The sequence below is a fragment of the Ovis aries genome, chromosome 11 (assembly GCF_016772045.2).
Source record: "Ovis aries strain OAR_USU_Benz2616 breed Rambouillet chromosome 11, ARS-UI_Ramb_v3.0, whole genome shotgun sequence".
NCBI classification, from domain to species: domain Eukaryota; kingdom Metazoa; phylum Chordata; class Mammalia; order Artiodactyla; family Bovidae; genus Ovis; species Ovis aries.
The window spans coordinates 27,319,777-27,338,797 of NC_056064.1; the positions used below are offsets into that span (position 1 = coordinate 27,319,777).

Genomic DNA, 19,021 nt, shown 5'->3' on the forward strand with positions numbered 1-19,021 from the left:
TTTGACCATTATAATCAGTCTAGAGATGGAGCACAGAAGACCCAGTGTGGCCTCTCTTGACTGTCAACCTCAACAATATAAAAATAAAAGTACCGCCTAAAAATTGGGGAAGTGGACATAGCTGGGAACGACAGGGCAGTGCTTTTGCAGCAGATAAAATAGAACACAGTTTTAGTGTGTTGGGACTTTCCAGTTGTTAAAATTCTGCACTTCCACTGCAGGGGCACAGGTTCAATCCCTGATCCTTGGTTGGAACACTGAGATCCCACATGCCTGCACAGTGGCAACAAACAAAAAAAATTGAAATTTATTACTTATAACACTAGAATGTTATTTAACATTATATAAAGGGAGCCAGTAGGAGAGATTAGGAACTATTAGGAAATTTGGAGAGATTGTGTATGCTTGCTAACTAGCTTCAGTCGTGTCTGACTCTGCAACCCTATGAACTGTAGCCGCCCAGGCTTCTCTGTCCATGGGATTTTCCAGGCAAGAATATTGGAGTGAGTTGCCGTGGCCTCCCCCAGGGAATCTTCCCAACCCAGGAATCGAACCTGCTTCTTTGTCTCCTGCACTGGCAGGTGGGTTCTTACCACTAGTGCCACCTGGGAAGCCCTTGAGAGAGTCTAAATGCCCTTGAAGTGGTCTTTGTGGGTGTGAAGCAAATGGTGAGAATTTTAATTGGTCCCTCTTATTATAGTATTGAAATGAAGTCCACTTAATTTATCCAATCATGTTCATGTCCTGATTTTATAACTTGTATCTATCAATAAACATTGTGATACTTGAGGAAAAAAAGAAAAAACTACTAGATGTAGAGAGAAAGGGAGGAGGTGTGTTGGTATAAGGGAATCAGATCTTCATCTATCATAGCATTAAGTCCATAGAAATAGTCTAACATTGATAAAGCAGGAAACAGCTGTATAAAATATACTTGCAGTATCTGTAGAGGATGAACTAGAAACAGGTCACATTGGCTACCTCAAGAAGGAAGCTGGGTAGATGGAGAAGTGTTGGGAGGAAGATTTTTCATGCTTTCATGCCTCTTGAATTTTTAAGTTACCTATTCACAAAGTAAACACAATTATAATAGGAAAGGACTAGCAGCATCAAGATGTGCTTATGCAAGGACAAGGATACTCATTACAGCTTCGTTAATTATAGAAAACGTTGGGAAGACACAAATGTCCATCAGTAGGAAACTTGTCATATAAATTGTGGTTCCATCATACACAAAATTTGCAGCTGTTAAAAAGAATGAGACAGCTTGACAAGAATGGATTTGAAGACAGGTGAAAAATAGTAAAGTATAAAACAGTGATATTGAATGTTACCGTTTATCTTTTTGAAAAAAATCATCCATTCAAGAAATATGAGTGCTGGGCACTACCTGGGTCTGATTCAGTGGCGAATGTGGAGCTCCCCTCACAATGCTTATGTTTTCTTTACTATTGATGGACTCAGTCTGGAAAGTTACACTAGAAACTGATGACAGTGGTTCCCTCTCAGGTTGGGGCTGGGAGCTGGGGTCGGGAGTGGGAGGAAGACAAACCCCGGCACACTTTTCCTCCTTTGGAATGTTGATTTGTGTGAAACATATTCACCATTCAAAAAAAAAAACAAACAAAACAAAACAAATGGGACAAGTTATTTTCAGAAAAAGTTAAAGATGTTAGGTGTGATAATGGTGTTATGACTAGGTCCTTTTCTAAAAAGAGATGCATTATGAGGTATTTGAAGTTGAAATGTCATGAGTTTGTAACAGTCTTTAAAATACTTTGATGAAAAACAAGTAGATGGCGTAAATACAGCAAAATGTTAACAACTGTTAAATCTGGGTGCTGGGTGTGTAGGTATTGCTTATATTAGTCTTTTTCTTAGGTTTGAAATTTTTCATAATTATTTCCAATTAAAAAGATTAAAACTGCAAAAATTTAAAGCTGTATATACATATATATATATATATATACACACACACACACATACATCCAGTAGCTGCATAAGCGTAACAGTCAGAGATAGGGAGGTAATGACTTGAAGAAATAAAAAGAGACATGGTTAAAAAATAATTTGCTATTGAAGAATGGAACTAAGTAGCAAAGTGGGCTAGAGGACCGTTGCTTTTCCTTATAACCTCTTTTATTTTATTATTTAGGTTTTTAACCCTGTGCATATATTTCTTGTGTAGAAAATCAAAACAGTGAAAACATGCAAAATAAATAATGAAATATAGGTCTATCACACAGGTTGGCTGCCTCCCCAGAGCCCAGTCTCCACAGGAAGCCAAATTATAATCAGAGTGTTGCTCAATGCATGGAGGTGCTTGTGTGAGCCTGATGACAAGTGTCACGCAGTAGAGTCTACCAGATAACCCAGCACATGTGTGTGAGGGCCAGAGCACCCTTTTCCTGTGGGCCCCTAGCCTCTGAGTGGCCCATCTGATCCCTGAGTGACACCTTCTTTCTTTAGATGCTCAAGTCACTCAAGGGTGACATTTTGAATCTCCACTTTGCTTTAAAAAATGTTCCCTGGAGGGAATTCTCTGATCCAATAATTAGGGCTCCACGCTTCCACTGTAGGGCCATGGGTTCAATTCCCAGTTGGGGAACTAAGACTTTACATGCCTCCTGGCACAGGCAAAAATAATAATAATAATAATTCCTTGGAGAGCTACTTATCTCATTCCCAAGTTATTGGAAGTCAACCTCAATAGTTGGGAAAAAACGAAAATTTCCTTGTGATGAGAACTCAGGAGTCACTCTCTCAACAACATGAAATGGCAGTTATTTTTGTGCTATCTGGTCCTCTCTTGTCAGAACATCCTGTGTGGTTTATCCTTGTGCTAAGAGAGGCCCGTCTCTCCCTCAGCCTTGAGTTCATGACCAAGTAGTTTCCAGGCTCAAGGAAGGAGTGGTGGAGTGGTAGAGGCTCAGGAAAGAAAACTCACCTGATCACATATATTTGACCTTGTTTTTTCCTTCACAACAACCCTGCAGGGTAGGTGTTAATTTTTTGTACCAGAGGAAACTGAGGCTCCAAGAGATCATTTTTCGCAGAGCTCATAGAGCCACAACATGGCAGATGGGTAATCCGGTAATCCGAAGCCAGAATCATCTGGCCTCCAGTCTGTGTTAGATCCCTATACTCTGATCCCTCTCAGGTGGCTGAGAAACTGGAGATGCTGAAGAAACAGTATGATGAGAAGCTGGCACAGAAGGAGGAGCTTCGCAAGAGGTCCGAGGAGATGGAGATAAAGCTGGAGCGTGCTGGGATGCTGGTGTCCGGGCTGGCTGGAGAGAAGGCCCGATGGGAGGAGACAGTAAAGGTGAGGCCAGCTGAGCCCCCTGGCTCTCCTCGCTGTTGCCCACCACTGCCACCAGCTCCTTGCCCATTTAGGTGGAGGGACAGGAGGGGAAATGATGGCAATGCTTGGGTGTAGGGACACCCAAGAATGGGGAGTGGGCTTTCTTCCTCTCCCATTTGGTGAGAATAGTAGGAGGAGAGGCTTTTGTGCCAGGAGGGATCTGCCTCCTTGTGTAGGTGCGGCTGGAAAACACTCACGAGGACCCCGATAGAGCCCACTGGCCTGACTGAAGCCAACCTGGGGCATCTCATCTCTGATCTCAGTGAGCTCCTGGCTTCACAAGAGGGTTAGGCCTTATCACAAGTGACTGCTGCTGCTGCTGCTAAGTCACTTCAGTCGTGTCCGACTCTGTGCGACCCCACAGACAGCAGCCCACCAGGCTCCCCCATCCCTGGGATTCTCCAGGCATCACAAGTGACTAACACTGCTGAATTCCCAGGTGGTCCAGTGATTAAGACTACATGCTCTCACTGCCGAGGGCCTGGGATCTAAGATCCCACAAGCCATGTGGCACAACCAAAAAAAGAGAGAAGGAAAAAACATTGCTGTTAAGATTGGGGAACCCAAGGGAGTCCCCTCATGGTCAGGTGGTTAGGGTTTGGCGCTGTCACTGAACTGAGATACTGCAAGTCACATGGCACAGCCAAAATATGAAAAAAATAAAACATGGGGAACTCAAAAGTCATGAGAGTAGGGTTGAGTTCTTGGGGCACAAGGATTTAGGAGAGGGAAAGACTCGCTCTGATCTGGATAATGTCCAGAGGGGAGAGTTCCTTCAGATCTGTCCATGTGCCTCCAGTACGGGCCCAGGAAGACCTACACCTACCTCCCCTGCTGTCCTCCAGGGCCTGGAGGAGGATCTGGGCTACCTGGTGGGAGACTGTCTCCTGGCAGCTGCCTTCCTGTCCTATATGGGGCCCTTCCTGACCAACTATCGGGATGAGATTGTCAACCAAATCTGGATCAGGAAGGTAAGGCAGGGCTCAGGTGTGATGCATGAGTTCCTGGGCTCTAAGATCACAGCCTCTGGGAGTAACAGAGATGTTGGAAAGGGGCAGAGGTGCTGGGCTCTGATACCCAGGCTGAAGCTCTGGGCTCCTTCCACCCAGATTTCAGGGCTGCAGGTTCCTTGCTCACCCCGCTTCACGTTCGACAACTTCCTGTCCAATCCTACCAAAGTTCGGGACTGGAACATTCAAGGGCTGCCCTCGGATGCCTTCTCCACTGAGAACGGCATCATTGTCACCCGTGGCAACAGGTGAGGATGCTGCTGGGAGCACAGGGCCGAGTGAAGGCTGAGCCTATCTTCTGACTCACGCTTCCTCCTTCAGGTGGGCACTGATGATTGATCCACAGGCCCAGGCCCTGAAATGGATCAAGAACATGGAAGGAAGTCAGGTAATCAGGGCTAGGGATGGGGGAGGGCTGATTTGTCCCCTTAGATTCTCTTCCCAAGCGTGATTCTTTCTGAGGTCCTACCCTTTGGCTATTACCGATCTTGTATCCCTCAGCATTTCTTCCATAGTTTTCCTTACTTTCCAGGGCCTACAGATCATCGACCTGCAGATGAACGATTACCTCCGAATCCTAGAAAACGCCATCCAGTTTGGATATCCAGTTCTGCTCCAGAACGTGCAGGAATATCTGGATCCCACACTCAACCCTGTGCTCAACAAATCTGTAGCTCGAATTGGTCAGGATCCAGGCTTATGGTGGGGTTGGGCTGAGACCATGGCAGGAAAGCGCTGGGTCTTTGGCTGTGTCTCCTACTACCCTGTCCCTGTATTCAAACACACCTGGGTTGGGGCCGTAGGCAGGCTGAGTCCCTGCTACTGGATTCCAGTTGGGGAGCAATGGGTCAGCCCACACTTGGTCATGTGGAGTCCCTGCCCTTGACCCTCTTGTCAGTGCAGGTGGTCGGTTGCTGATGCGCATTGGAGATAAGGAGGTGGAATACAATCCCAACTTCCGTTTCTACATCACCACCAAGCTCTCCAACCCCCACTACAGCCCAGAGACCTCAGCCAAGACCACTATTGTCAACTTCGCTGTCAAAGAACAGGTGGGTGGCGACCGAGCCTAGACTGAACCAGGGTGAATCCAGAGGGCTGTAGAGTCGGCCAGGACTGATAAAAGGCTGAGCTTGTGTCGGGCAGCTGGGGATGTGGGGCTTGAGAGGTGTAAAGGGATGTAAAGGGTAAAGGTCACCAGAGTGGGGTTCTCACCACGGGTCCTGGCCATCTCAGGGCCTGGAGGCCCAGCTGCTGGGCATTGTTGTCCGGAAGGAGCGGCCGGAGCTGGAGGAGCAGAAGGACTCATTGGTTATCAATATCGCCGCTGGCAAGAGGAAGCTCAAGGAGCTGGAGGACGAGATCCTTCGGTGAGACCCTGCCTCCCCCAGCCCACAGCCCGCGGGTCTGCTCGCAGGCTTGACTACAGTCCCGGGGGGCTGATGAGGGGTCGCCCCTCCCTTGCTCCCGGCCAGCCGCAGCCCCCGCTGAAGCCCCTTTATCCACGCACCTCTTGGCTTTTCTCCAGGCTGCTGAACGAGGCCACGGGCTCCCTGCTAGACGACGTGCAGCTGGTGAACACCCTGCGGACCTCCAAGATAACCGCCACCGAGGTGACGGAACAGCTGGAGACCAGCGAAACCACGGAGATCAACATCGACCTGGCCCGAGAGGTGAACCACAGCGACCTCCGGCCCCGCCCCCTCTCCGAGCCCCCGCCCCTCCGACCCTGACTCCGCCCCCTCTACAGGCTTACCGCCCGTGCGCCCAGAGGGCCTCTGTGCTGTTCTTCGTGCTCAACGATATGGGCCGCATCGACCCGATGTACCAGTTCTCCCTGGACGCCTACATCAGCCTCTTTATCCTCAGCATCGACAAGAGCCATCGCAGCAACAAGCTGGAGGACCGCATCGACTACCTGAACGAGTACCACACCTACGCTGTCTACAGGTCTCGGCGCCTCACCGCGCCCCGCGCGCGTCCGGTGTGAGGCCCAGTGGCTCTGTGCCCACCAACCCCTCTGGTTACTTGTGCTTTGGAGCTGCCCCTGCCACCGCCCCTGGTCCCCTGCTCTTCTCACCACACACCTCCCCTGGACAGTGTCTACCCTCTGGGTGACCATCACCCATGGGCTGACCAGTCCCAGCCCCAGTGTTTCCCTTGAGCATTAGCCTTGTGTGGAGGACCTACCCCTGTGCCAGCACTTCTCCAAAGGTTAACGTGTCCACGACGCAGATTAATATAGACTCCGACTCAGTAGGTCTGGGCTGGGACCTGGGAGCCTGCATTTCTAACAAGCTCCCAAGTGAAGCTGCTGCCCCTGGTCTGTGCTTCCGCTTTGAGTAGTGAGGTTCCTGACCCCTTCGCCTGGATATCCCACAGACCCCTCAAGGTCAACCTGTTTCACGTCCAACTCTTTGTCTCTCCTCTTTCTTCAGGGGCTGCACCCCTGAGTGGCACCAACAGCCACCTCCCAAGCACCCAAACTAGGAGAGATTCCTGGCTCTTCACTGTCCTTCACCTCTCAGATCAGTCCATAGGTTTTGCTCATGATTCTTCCTGCACACTGTCCCCCCATCCCACCCAGATCTCTCCACTGCCATGACTCACTTCGGTTGAGGCTGCCGTGATATTTCTTTCTGAGTTCCCCCACGGGTTCCCAACAGGTCCTTCTGCCTCCAGCTCTGTCCCTCTCCAATCTGTCCTGCCGTCAGCAACGAGAGCCTTTCAAACACAAATCTGGCCATGCCACCCCAGCCCCGGCTTCCATTCTGTGGTGGTTGCTTTGTGTCCAATAGCCATAAAGTCCTCCATACCTTGGCTGCCACCTGCCCCCCAGCCTCACCTTCCCCCTCCTTACTCTGGACCCTGAGCATCGCTGATGCCCTGCACACCATGGTTTTCTCATCACCACCGCCTCCTTGGCCTGTATCTGAGCTCTCCCTGGCATCCTCCCCTCTCCTCTCTGCCACATCACAGTAACTCTGCTGCACTTCTGGCTCCGCTCCAGGCAGGGGAGTGCTGCCACTCTTGTATAGGATTCATCTTGTCACACAGTAACCTCCTGTGTCCTCTCATATGGTCTCTCACTTGTCCTCCCCACTCTGCCTGACTTCCTCCAGGACAGCAGGACAGAGACTGTATTCATTCACCTTTGTGTCTTCAGGACCTGGCAGTGTACCTGGCACATAGCTGGGGTCCAGTCAGTGTTGAGGAAATTCTGGGAGAATCACATCCCCTCTCTAGAGCCCTGAAGGCTAGGCTGTTTACAGGAGGCTTGGATTAGAGACTGATGAAGGTCCTCCCTATAGGCAGGGCTCTGTGATTGTCGGGGCTACACTCAGGAAGCCTCGATGCTGAGTATCCTGCCTCCCATACCCCCACCTCCTGTCCCCTCCCAGGTACACCTGCCGCACGCTTTTCGAGCGCCACAAGCTGCTATTCAGTTTTCAGATGTGTGCCAAAATCCTGGAGACTTCTGGGAAACTCAACATGGATGAATACAACTTCTTTCTACGCGGGGGCGTGGTGAGTTGGGTAGAGAGTATATCTGAGTGTGGGGTGGACAAGGTCGGGAGTGGACCCCAGATGCAGAGGGTAAGCCCAGGATCCAGCAAGTGAGCGGAGGAAAGCTGGCAGGAGCAGGTGTATGACAAGCTCGCAGGGGCCGTGGGGAGTGGCTTGCCTGCATTACAGGTGGGGCTTTGAGCCCCTTCCCTGTGGCCCACTGATTGGCATGACCCGGCCACTCTTTCACTGTTTCTCAGGCCACTCCTTCGCCGTCCTGAATTCCGTGGTCACTGTTACACTCTCTCCTTTCCAAACACCCTCAGCCTCTTTGCCTCCTCCCCACTCCAGCTGCACAGGCTTCTCACTGTAGCAGGCATGTCCCACCCCAGGGCCTTCACACCAGCTGTTCCTTCTGCCAGAAAATTGTTCCCGCAGGTGTACACTGTGCCCCTCCCTCTCCTCCTTTAAGGCTTGATTCAAATCTCACCTCACTGAGATTTCCTTGACTGTCTTAATATTTCCAGCTACCCTTAAGCACTTCCAGTCTCCCTTAATCTTCCTCAACTTGTTCTCTTTTTCAATGGCACTGCCATCTTTAACCTACTAGATAATTATTTGCTGTGTTTTTGGTTCATTATCTGCCGTCCCATGGGGGAAAATAAGCTCCTCAGAGGTATTTGTCTGTTCTGTTCAGTGGTGTGTCTCGAGTGCTTAAAACATAGTTGCTGCTAAGTCGCTTCAGTCGTGTCCGACTCTGTGCGACCCCATAGACGGCAGCCCACCAGGCTCCTCCGTCCCTGGGATTCTCCAGGCAAGAACACTGGAGTGGGTTGCCATTTCCTTCTCCAATGCATGAAAGTGAAAAGTGAAAGTGAATTCGCTCAGTCATGCCCGACTCTTAGCGACCCCATGGACTGCAGCCTGCCAGGCTCCTCCGTCCATGGGATTTTCCGGGCAAGAGTACTGGAGTGGGTTGCCATTGCCTTCTCCATAAAACATAGTTGGTGAACAATAAATATTTGTTAAATTAATAAGTGACAGTAAACAGGTTGTGCTTCTCTTAAGGGTGCAGCTGCAACTGCCATCATTCAGGTAGAAGGCAGTATTGCCAGGAAACCACCAGAGGGCGCCTGCTTCCTAACTTTGGACTGTGCCTTCACCCACATGGTGGCTCAGGGACACAGGGTCCCCCTTTCCTTCCATTTATTTCCCCAATAAAGGTGGATTCCAATCCATCTCAGATTCCTGCATTCATTTCTTCATTTTGTTTCATGAAATACTCATCTTGGCTTTTTCACCTTGAAAAAAAAAAAAACCTCTTCTTTTGGGAGAGTCTGGTCAATGCTTTTCTCCTCTCTCGTCCCCCCGCCCCAGGTCTTGGATCGTGAGGGCCAAATGGATAACCCTTGTACCACCTGGCTCGCAGACGCCTACTGGGATAACATCACAGAGCTGGACAAACTGACCAACTTCCATGGGCTTATGAGCTCCTTTGAGCAGTATCCTCGGGACTGGAACTTGTGGTACACCAGCGCCACCCCCGAGAAGGCCATGCTGCCAGGTGCCTGGTGCCAGGCCTCCTTCTCCTTTCTTTTCCCTCCTTCAGCTGCACACCTGCTCTTTGCTCTAATTCCTCCCGTGTCTCTCCCAAGTTTCCTCAGCGCATCTGCCCCCTGGCCCAGCGTCCCTGCAGGCGCCTCTTTGTTCAGATTCCCTGCCCGTCTGTCGGGCTCTAACCCCACCCTTAATCTTGTCCCCAGGTGAGTGGGAAAACGCCTGCAATGAAATGCAACGAATGCTGATTGTTCGCTCCCTGCGCCAGGACCGTGTGGCCTTCTGTGTAACCTCTTTCATCGTCTCCAACCTTGGCTCCCGCTTCGTTGAGCCTCCTGTGCTAAACATGAAGTTGGTCAGTGGCTCTTTCGCCTTCCCACCTGCTTCTCTGTCCCAGTCTGCCGCCCGCGCTTCCTCGGTCTTTCCCGAGACCTCACCTGGCCTTCTGCCTAAGGTGACACCCTGTGCTGCTGGCAGGTGATGGAGGACTCGGCCCCACGGACCCCACTGGTGTTCATCCTGTCCCCCGGCGTGGACCCCACCAGTGCCTTGCTCCAGCTGGCTGAGCATACAGGCATGGCCCAGCGCTTCCATGCCCTGTCTCTGGGCCAGGGCCAGGCCCCCATCGCAGCTCGGCTCCTCCGAGAGGGTGTGATTCAGGGTCAGTGTCTACCCAGTTCTTCTGCCCCCAACCATGGCCCTGGCCCAACTGTCCACCAGCTCCCACCTGTCACCCTGCTGTCACTGCAGCTCCTGCTCCTCCAGAAGGCCTTGGGGGTTGGCACCTGAGCACTTGGACCCTCCCCCTAAACTAGCCCCTCAACCAGAGGAACAGTGGGGGGACAGAGGGGGCATGGGGAGTGGTTCCCACCACACCAGCACCTCCTTCCAGGACACTGGGTCTTCCTCGCCAACTGCCACCTGTCTCTGTCCTGGATGCCGAACTTGGATAAACTGGTGGAGCAGCTGCAGGTGGAGGATCCGCACCCTTCCTTCCGCCTCTGGCTCAGCTCCAGCCCCCACCCAGACTTCCCCATCTCCATCTTGCAGGCCAGCATCAAGATGACCACAGAGCCACCAAAGGTATGGGCAAGTGTAGGCAGCAGCAGTGCCCACGCTAGTGGGCCTATCTGTCCTCCTGGCCTCAGAGAGAGGCTGTAACCTTAGCTGCAAGGCTGCTTGTTTGATTCTTTTGTCCTCTAAGAAATTCCACCTCTGCATGCCAAACTCTTAGAACATAGTAGTAATAGCTAACTTTTTTTGAGTGTTATTACATGCCAGGCATTGTTCTAAATGCTTACATTTATTAATTCATTTAACATACACGCCTATCACGTAAGTACTATCAGCCCCATTTTACAGGTAGGAAACTGAGGCAAAGGAAGAGTATATAACTAGTGTGTGGACCTGTCAGCCCCTTCCTCCTCTGGACACTTCCTTACATTCTCTCCCTACTGTCACTTCCTGGCCTTTCTCCTTCCCTCCAGCTCTACTGAAATTTTTATCTCCAGTACTACGAGGTCACCTTGGAATGCAATCAAACCAATCTTTTAGAATCTGATCATGTCACTACATCCTGCCCATTTACCTCTGCTTAAACTATTTTTGGAGAAGGCAGTGGCATCCCACTTCAGTACTCTTGCCTGGAAAATCCCATGGACAGAGGAGCCTGGTAGGCTGCAGTCCACGGGGTCGCTAAGAGTTGGACTGAGCGTCTTCACTTGCACATTTCACTTTCATGCATTGGAGAAGGAAATGGCAACCCACTCCAGTGTTCTTGCCTGGAGAATCCCAGGGACAGAGGAGCCTGGTGGGCTGCCGTCTATGGGGCTGCACAGAGTTGGATACGACTGAAGCGACTTAGCAGCACCAAACTATTTTAGTAGCTTCTCGTTGCTTTTAATCAAGTTCACAACCCTGTTCACATGGCCTGTGTGCCGCTGCGAGCACCTCTCCTGCTTTGTCTGTCGCAACTTTCCCCTTTGCTTTCTTTACCTATACCATCAACTTTTAAAATTGTTTCGCTATTCTTCCTCGACAGACTGTGTTCTCCAGCCTGCTGCTTTTTCATACACTGTCCTCCCTATTTTCCTCCCCACCCGCTTCTTTGCCTGTTCAGGTCTCAGTCCCACCAGCACTTTCTCAGGAATCCTCTTCACTGTTCCCTCCGACCTTCCGCTACAAGAACTTTACACCTATTAGTATGATTCTGGTTAATACATGACTTCTCTTCTAGACTGTAAGCTCAAGAGGGCAGAGACCGTGTCTTTTTCGTCTCCCTCACCATTTTGCTCATCCTGTGACTAAAGCAGGGACCTGTTTGTAGTAGGTGCTCAATAAACGAGAACTGATCAGATGTACAGGCACGCGGATGTCTTTCATCATTAAATCCTTCTTTGGCCACCTTGGGGAAGCTGGCACAGTTGACTGTCCCCCCAATTTCCCTGACACACTCCTGGTCCCCCTTCTGTTTTTTGCAACATCATCGATTACTTCTGCGTTTCTTTCTCCTCCTGTCCTGTCCTCATTCTACATTTCCTCCCTTCACAAGTTGATGGAGAAACTGTCCTCTTCCTGATTTCAACCCCAATCCCCTTCTCTGGCTCCATTACTGAATTCAGTGCCAAGTATGAATTCCATCTGGTTACAAAGTATTTTTTGGCACTCCAGCACCATAAACTACTAGCTCTCAAAACAAGTCTTCAGCTCCTGCACGCAGATTATCTCCTTGGCCCATTTTTGTTAATCAGCCAGTTCAGTTGCTCAGTCATGTCTGACTCTTTGTGACCCCATGGACTGCACCACGCCAGGCTTCCCTGTCCATCACCAACTCCTGGAACCTACTCAGACTCATGTCCATTGTGTCAGTGATGCCATCCAACCATCTCATCCTCTGTCATCCCCTATCCTCCTGCCCTCAATCTTTCCCAGCATCAGGGTCTTTTCCAATGAATTGGTTCTTCGCATCAGGTATCCAAAGTATTGGAGTTTCTTCAGCTTCAACATCAGTCCTACCAATGAACACCCAGGACTGATCTCCTTTAGGATGGACTGGTTGGATCTCCTTGTAGTCCAAGGGACTCTCAAGAGTCTTCTCCAACACCACAGTTCAAAAGCATCAGTTCTTCAGTGCTCAGCTTCCTTTATAGTCCAACTCATATCCATACATGACTACTGGAAAACCATAGCCTTGACTAGACGGACCTTTGTAGACAAAGTAATGTCTCTGCTTTTTAATATACCGTCTAGGTTTGTCATAGCTTTTCTTCCAAGGAGCAAGCATCTTTTAATTTCATGGCTGCAGTCACCATCTGCAGTGATTTTGGAGCCTCCAAAATAAAATCTCTCACTGTTTCCATTGTTTCCCCATCTATTTGCCATGAAGTGATGGGACTAGATGTCATGATCTTAGTTTTCTGCATGTTGAGTTTTAAGCCAACTTTTTCACTCTCCTCTTTCACTTTCATCAAGAGGCTCTTTAGTTTTTTTTCTTCGCTTTCTGCCATAAGGGTGGTGTCATCTGTGTATCTGAGGTTATTGATCTTTCTCCCAGCAATCTTGATTCCAGCTTGTGCTTCATCGAGCCCGGCATTTCGCATGATGTACTCTGCATATAAGTTAAATAAGCAGGGTGACAATATACAGCCTTGATGTACTCCTTTCCCAATTTGGAACCAGTCTGTTGTTCCATGTTGTTAATGGCACCACTAATTTTTAAAAATCTGTGTTTAAAGTTGATTTTTATTTACCTTTATTTTCTTCTGTCAACAGAAGTAGTCTGTCTTCCTGTTAAAAAAATGTCAAACAGTTCAGATATGAATTGTCAAAGAGATGCAACCCTTCTTTTTTAATTCGTTAAGAGCCTTTCTTATTGCCTTCTAAGAGAGGCATGTGCCTTGTAGCCAGAGGGCCCTCTGTTGGCTGAACCGCACCCTCTGTGATGGGTAGAGGTGTGTTGGCCCTGAGGTAGGTGCTGTTTAGGTCGGTTTAATAAGCAGTAAGCATGGAGACAATGAATGGGAGCAAATTCCATGAGGAAAGAGGAACCAGACAGGATGGCTTTGCAGTGGGTGGGTCACCAGGGGAGAGAGTCCTGTTGGAGGTCAGCCCGGGAGAGCTGTCCATGAAGGGCTGCCTGCTGGTGATGCAGAACCTTCCTGCAATTCACCAAACCTTCTGAGAAAGGACATTCAGGTGTGCTTGGTGCAACTGAATTCCTTTTAGAAGCTGACAAAGAGGCCAATATTTAAAAAAATTTTTTTGAAAATAACTTTAAGTTTACAGAAAAGTTGTAAGAATAATAGTACAGAGAACCCCCTATACGTTACCCAAATCCATCTGTAGTTAACATTTTGTCCCACTTGGTTTATCATTTGATCTCTGTTTTTCTCTCTCTCCACTCATACTTCTGAAACATTTGAGAGTAAATTGTATATCCTGGCCCTTTACTGCCACATACTGTAGTGTATTTCAGTGGAAAGGACTCACTCCTAAGAATCAGGGTGTTCTCTTATATAACTGCAACACGGTTGCTGATTTCAATAAATTGATACACTATTTTAATCTAAATGTATTATGTGTTCCAATTTTGTTAAGTGTTGCAGTTATCATATACATATACAGATGGGTTTCTAGGCCCTTTATGCTGTTCATTGATCAAGTTGTTTATCCTGGGGTCAATATACACTGTATTAATTACTCTCTAGTTCTATAATAATTCTTGATGGCTGGGGAAGGCAAATCCTGCTACCTTATTCTTCTCTAGGCTATTCCTGATCTTTTATTCTCTAACATAAATTTTGGAATTAGCTTGTCAAGTTTCACCAAAAAAGTCCTATTGATCAATTTGGGGGAAATCAACATCTTTAGCATATTGAGCTTCTCAATCAATGAGTATAGTAGGTCTCTCCATTTATTCTTTCTTTTAATAAAATTTTGTAAAGTTTCTAAAGATATATACATTTATATTAGATTTATTCCTTGGTGCTTTACATGACTTGATGATGTTATAAATGATAGTTTTAAAAATCAGATTTTCATTTTGTTCTCGGTCTAACCAATGTTCTTACGTCTGTTTTCTCCCTGCTCCCTTTTGTCCATCATGATGAATCTCCTTAGAACACTGTTTCAATGTATCACTGTCCTATTCAAGACAGAAATGGCTCCAGGGTTCCTGGTGTATCGAGTCCAGTCGGCTCAAACTGCCCTTCTTACTGTATCGCCATCTACTCCCGGTCCTTCTTACCCTATCTGAGTGCTTCACTTGATTTCGGTTAGATCCTCTTCTCACTTTATCTTCCCTTCGTGCCTTTATTCCTCCAGTTCTTCCCATCTCTGGGCAGCCAAGGCCCTCCTCTCAGCCTCGTTACATCCTTCCTATTTGTAAGACTTAGCCAAACCCCAACCTGCTTATGAAGCCTGATAAATCCAAGCATGTAGCTCATTCCTGTTTAATGATATGTCACTATATACTAACCCTTTGCACAAAATTATGTACATTTCTTATTAATTCTGCCACGTCAGGTCTTAGTTGTGTCACACAAGATCTTACATTGTGGCATGTGGATTCAGTAGTTGCGCTGCAAGGGCTTAGTTGCTTGGCGGCATGTGGGATCTTAGTTCTCTCACTGGGATCACACCCACATCCCCTGCATTGCAAGACAGATTCTCAACCAACGGACCACGAAGGAAGTTCCCATGTTTGTGTTTTTGTTCATATTTTTTGGCACTCACAAATTGAGTTGGCCTACCCACCACTGAGAACATCGCAGTTGAGGGGGATCAAGGAGAGGGGGTGGAGACGAGAAGGCAGGGCTGCCATGAGTCCATACAGCGCCTGCATGTGAAGAGGAGGACAGCAAGCCCTGTGGATGAGTGCATGTCTTGGCATGCAGCTCAAGGGCTGGATTTCAACCTTCACTCATTTCTTTAGCCAATGAGTGCCCTTATGCAGTGAGCAACCTTCACAACTGAACACGGTGATGCTAGTGTTGGGGCCATGCAAGACGCATGTCATCCCATCTCTGTACTTCCTTGTCCCCAGGGCCTAAAGGCCAACATGACCCGTCTTTACCAACTGATGACAGAGCCACAGTTTTCCCACTGCTCCAAACCCACCAAGTATAAGAAGCTGCTGTTCGCACTGTGCTTCTTCCACTCTGTGTTACTTGAACGCAAAAAGTTCCTGCAGCTTGGCTGGAACATCATCTACGGCTTCAATGACTCTGACTTTGAGGTTTGTGCTGACCAGGGTCCCTCACCCCACCCTCCCTCCTTACACTGTCTGCCCCAAGGCTGCCCTGCAGGAATCATCACTGACTGGAAGCCCCTGGAAGAATTCCTGCCATAACTCTGTGTGGGGCTGGGGGTGTGGGCTGGGGCCACGCACAGGTGTCAGAGAACTTGCTGAGCCTCTACCTGGACGAGTATGAGGAGACGCCCTGGGATGCACTCAAGTACCTCATCTCCGGGGTCAACTATGGTGGACACGTCACGGATGACTGGGATCGGCGCCTGCTGACCACCTACATCAATGACTATTTCTGTGACCAGGCTCTCTCGACCCCCTCCTACCGGTGAGGGGGGCACTGAATGGGGTGCCAGGTGGCAGGATTGGGGGTAGGGGCAGTGTTTGAGGAGTGAATGGGAGATTGACTTGGGGGGCAAAGTAAGAGCAGAGAGTTGGATGGATAGGGCCTTGGCCTGGCATGGGAGCCCCAAGTCCCCACAGTACAGTGATAATTCTGCACTGACTCCCCAGGTTGTCAGTGTTGGAGACCTATTTTATCCCCAAGGATGGGAGCCTGGCCTCGTACAAAGAGTACATTAGCATGTTGCCCGGCATGGACCCCCCAGAGGCTTTTGGCCAGCACCCCAATGCCGACGTGGCCTCCCAGATCACAGAGGCACGCACTCTCTTTGAGACTCTGCTTTCCCTGCAACCCCAGATTACACCCACCAGGGCTGGAGGCCAGAGTCGGGAGGAGAAGGTAAGGACAGACAGTCACCTGGGGGAGGGAAAGCAAGGCGGAAGAGAGGTCTACACTCAACGCTCCTGCCTCGGCAGGTCCTTGAGTTGGCTGCCGATGTGAAACAGAAGATCCCGGAAATGATCGACTATGAGGGGACCCGAAAACTACTGGCTATGGACCCCTCCCCACTCAATGTGGTCCTTTTGCAGGAGATTCAGAGATACAACAAGCTGATGGAGACCATCCTGTGAGATGGGGGGAGGCGGGGCTCTGTGGAACGCAGGGAGGGGGCAAGAGGAAAGGCCTTCACGGCCTGCCTAGGATGGCTCTCCCAGGCCCATCCCATCCATAACCCTCCACCTTTCCCCATCCAGCTTCTCACTGACAGACCTAGAAAAAGGCATCCAGGGCCTCATCGTCATGTCTACCAGCCTGGAAGAGATTTTCAATTGCATTTTTGATGCCCATGTCCCTCCGCTCTGGGGAAAGGTAAGATTATCTGTTGATCCTTCTCCAACAATGAACTCTCCTTTTACTCCGGGACCCGCAGCCTCCTGGTCCTAGGGAAGCCTATAGCAGAAAGCAGTGAGCCTGGGCTTTGGAGTCAGACAGGTTCAAGGTTGAAATCTGACTCTGCCCTTCACTGACTGACTTTGCAAAGTTATTAACATAGCAACTTAGCCAGGGCAAGTTTCTAAGTTTCTCCAAGGATGTTTCAAGGATTCCTGGTACTGTGCACCTTAAAAGGCGCTTCATTAATGGTAATTGGTTAGCATTGCTGGTGCTATTGTTAACAGTTGTCATTTTATGCTTCTTTCCTGGAAACTGGCTTTTGGAGAGCTTTGCCGAACTATGGTTTGGGGAACAGGGGCTGACACCATATATTCTTCTATCTGCTTCAAGTGTTCACAGTAAGAATTTGAATGCATGAATAAGTGAATGAATAAACACACACTATCTCCTGCTCCAGGCCTACCCCTCACAGAAGCCATTGGCTTCATGGACCCGAGACTTGGCCATGCGTGTGGAGCAGTTTGAGATGTGGGCCAGCCGGGCACGGCCTCCTGTGATCTTCTGGCTGTCTGGCTTCACCTTTCCCACTGGCTTCCTCACTGCCGTGCTGCAGTCGTCAGCTCGCCAAAACAATGTGAGCCACATGGACAGTGTGATGGGAATGGATACTGATGATATGTATTTGCTCTCCTCTGTATGTGTGGGAGGATCCTCCCTTATTCTCACCTTCAATCTCCAGATTTCAGTGGACAGCCTCTCTTGGGAGTTTATTGTTTCCACTGTGGACGACAGCAACCTAGTGTATCCACCCAAGGTGGGTGCCACATGTTCTTAGGGCTCTGAGCAGAGGGGAGTCTGGTGGAGGAGGAGGGGCTGGCAGCAAAGGTGGGAAACGACTGGTTGAGAGGGAGGGGAGGAAAGAGGTGGCAGGACAGGGGTGGGGGCATTGGCAACTGAGGGTCTGTATTTACCCCCAACCTGTCCCCATGTCTCTCCAGGACGGTGTCTGGGTTCGGGGTCTATACCTGGAGGGTGCTGGCTGGGACCGGAAGAACTCCTGCTTGGTGGAGGCAGAGCCCATGCAGCTTGTCTGCCTCATGCCCACCATCCACTTCCGGCCTACTGAGAGCCGCAAGAAGAGTGCCAAGGGTGGGACAGTTTGCCCCCTCCCTAGTTTGCATCCTAACCCAGCCTCTGCTCCACCCCTCCCCTCCCACCTGCTCCTGCCTTGCTTTCCCAGTGGCCCCAGGGTCTGACTCATTCTCCTCTCCTTTCCTGCAGGCATGTACTCCTGTCCCTGCTATTACTATCCCAACCGGGCAGGCAGCTCAGACCGCGCATCCTTCGTTATTGGCATCGACCTCCGCTCTGGGACCATGACCTCTGATCACTGGATCAAGAGGGGCACTGCTCTACTCATGAGCCTGGATAACTGAGAGGGCCTCCTCTTCTTTTCGTTTGGGGTGGGGGTGGGGGGGGTTGGTGAGGGTCGAGGACTTCAGGAGCCAAGGCTGATAATGTACCTCGGACAGAGACTAGGCTTCACTCAGGCCTTTACCTCGGTTGAATTTGTCACGTGATGAGGCCCTGGTAATACCTAGTCGTGTTGATCGTTAAGAATTTTCTCGGAGCTCAGCTCAGTAAAACACCCCCGACCACAAGCCCCAAGTCTCTCAATGGGATGGCTGGGGTTTGGGGGGTGGGGGGGTAGTCGGGAGGAAGCCCAAGGCCTACAAAGGATGAGCGCTCCTGTGGGCTGCTGCCGGATAGGGAAAGCAGCAAGGGAAGTGGGAGGTCTGGAGAGGGAGAGGAGGCGTGGCCTCGGCGAATGGGCAGGGCAGTGGGGCCTAAAGAAGGTGTGGCTAAATCTCTGGGCAGGACTCGAGCGGGTGGGGCGGGGCTTACTTTGGAAGGGCGCGTGATCCGAATGGAATAGGGGTTTGTCAGGCAGGGGTCCGTGCTGGACCCCTACCTTGCATCTTGAACCCTGCACCCCGCATTCGGCATCATATTCGGCACGTGTGCAGAGGCGAGCGGGGCCGGCAGAAAGCGGGGCGGAGCCCGGGAAAGGGACTCCCGGCGCGAGAAGGGGCGGGACC

At 50.0% G+C, this 19,021-nt stretch overlaps 1 protein-coding gene across 1 annotated transcript in view; it reads left to right on the forward strand.

The window, feature by feature from the left end:
* DNAH2 (dynein axonemal heavy chain 2) overlaps window positions 1-18,583 on the forward strand; it is a 104,336-nt gene extending 85,753 nt beyond the window's left edge. The window contains exons 66-88 of the mRNA XM_060395415.1: window positions 3,161-3,325; window positions 4,210-4,335; window positions 4,474-4,622; window positions 4,696-4,762; window positions 4,907-5,057; window positions 5,278-5,426; window positions 5,611-5,744; window positions 5,903-6,047; window positions 6,125-6,324; window positions 7,776-7,902; window positions 9,259-9,445; window positions 9,645-9,793; window positions 9,916-10,099; window positions 10,331-10,521; window positions 15,482-15,673; window positions 15,829-16,013; window positions 16,199-16,427; window positions 16,505-16,656; window positions 16,784-16,898; window positions 17,380-17,556; window positions 17,662-17,736; window positions 17,921-18,071; window positions 18,204-18,583. Coding sequence (XP_060251398.1) covers window positions 3,161-3,325; window positions 4,210-4,335; window positions 4,474-4,622; window positions 4,696-4,762; window positions 4,907-5,057; window positions 5,278-5,426; window positions 5,611-5,744; window positions 5,903-6,047; window positions 6,125-6,324; window positions 7,776-7,902; window positions 9,259-9,445; window positions 9,645-9,793; window positions 9,916-10,099; window positions 10,331-10,521; window positions 15,482-15,673; window positions 15,829-16,013; window positions 16,199-16,427; window positions 16,505-16,656; window positions 16,784-16,898; window positions 17,380-17,556; window positions 17,662-17,736; window positions 17,921-18,071; window positions 18,204-18,358 — 3,555 coding nt within the window. The 3' untranslated portion in view covers window positions 18,359-18,583. The remainder of the gene's footprint in view (window positions 1-3,160; window positions 3,326-4,209; window positions 4,336-4,473; window positions 4,623-4,695; window positions 4,763-4,906; window positions 5,058-5,277; window positions 5,427-5,610; window positions 5,745-5,902; window positions 6,048-6,124; window positions 6,325-7,775; window positions 7,903-9,258; window positions 9,446-9,644; window positions 9,794-9,915; window positions 10,100-10,330; window positions 10,522-15,481; window positions 15,674-15,828; window positions 16,014-16,198; window positions 16,428-16,504; window positions 16,657-16,783; window positions 16,899-17,379; window positions 17,557-17,661; window positions 17,737-17,920; window positions 18,072-18,203) is intronic.
* Window positions 18,584-19,021: the final 438 nt, after the last annotated feature.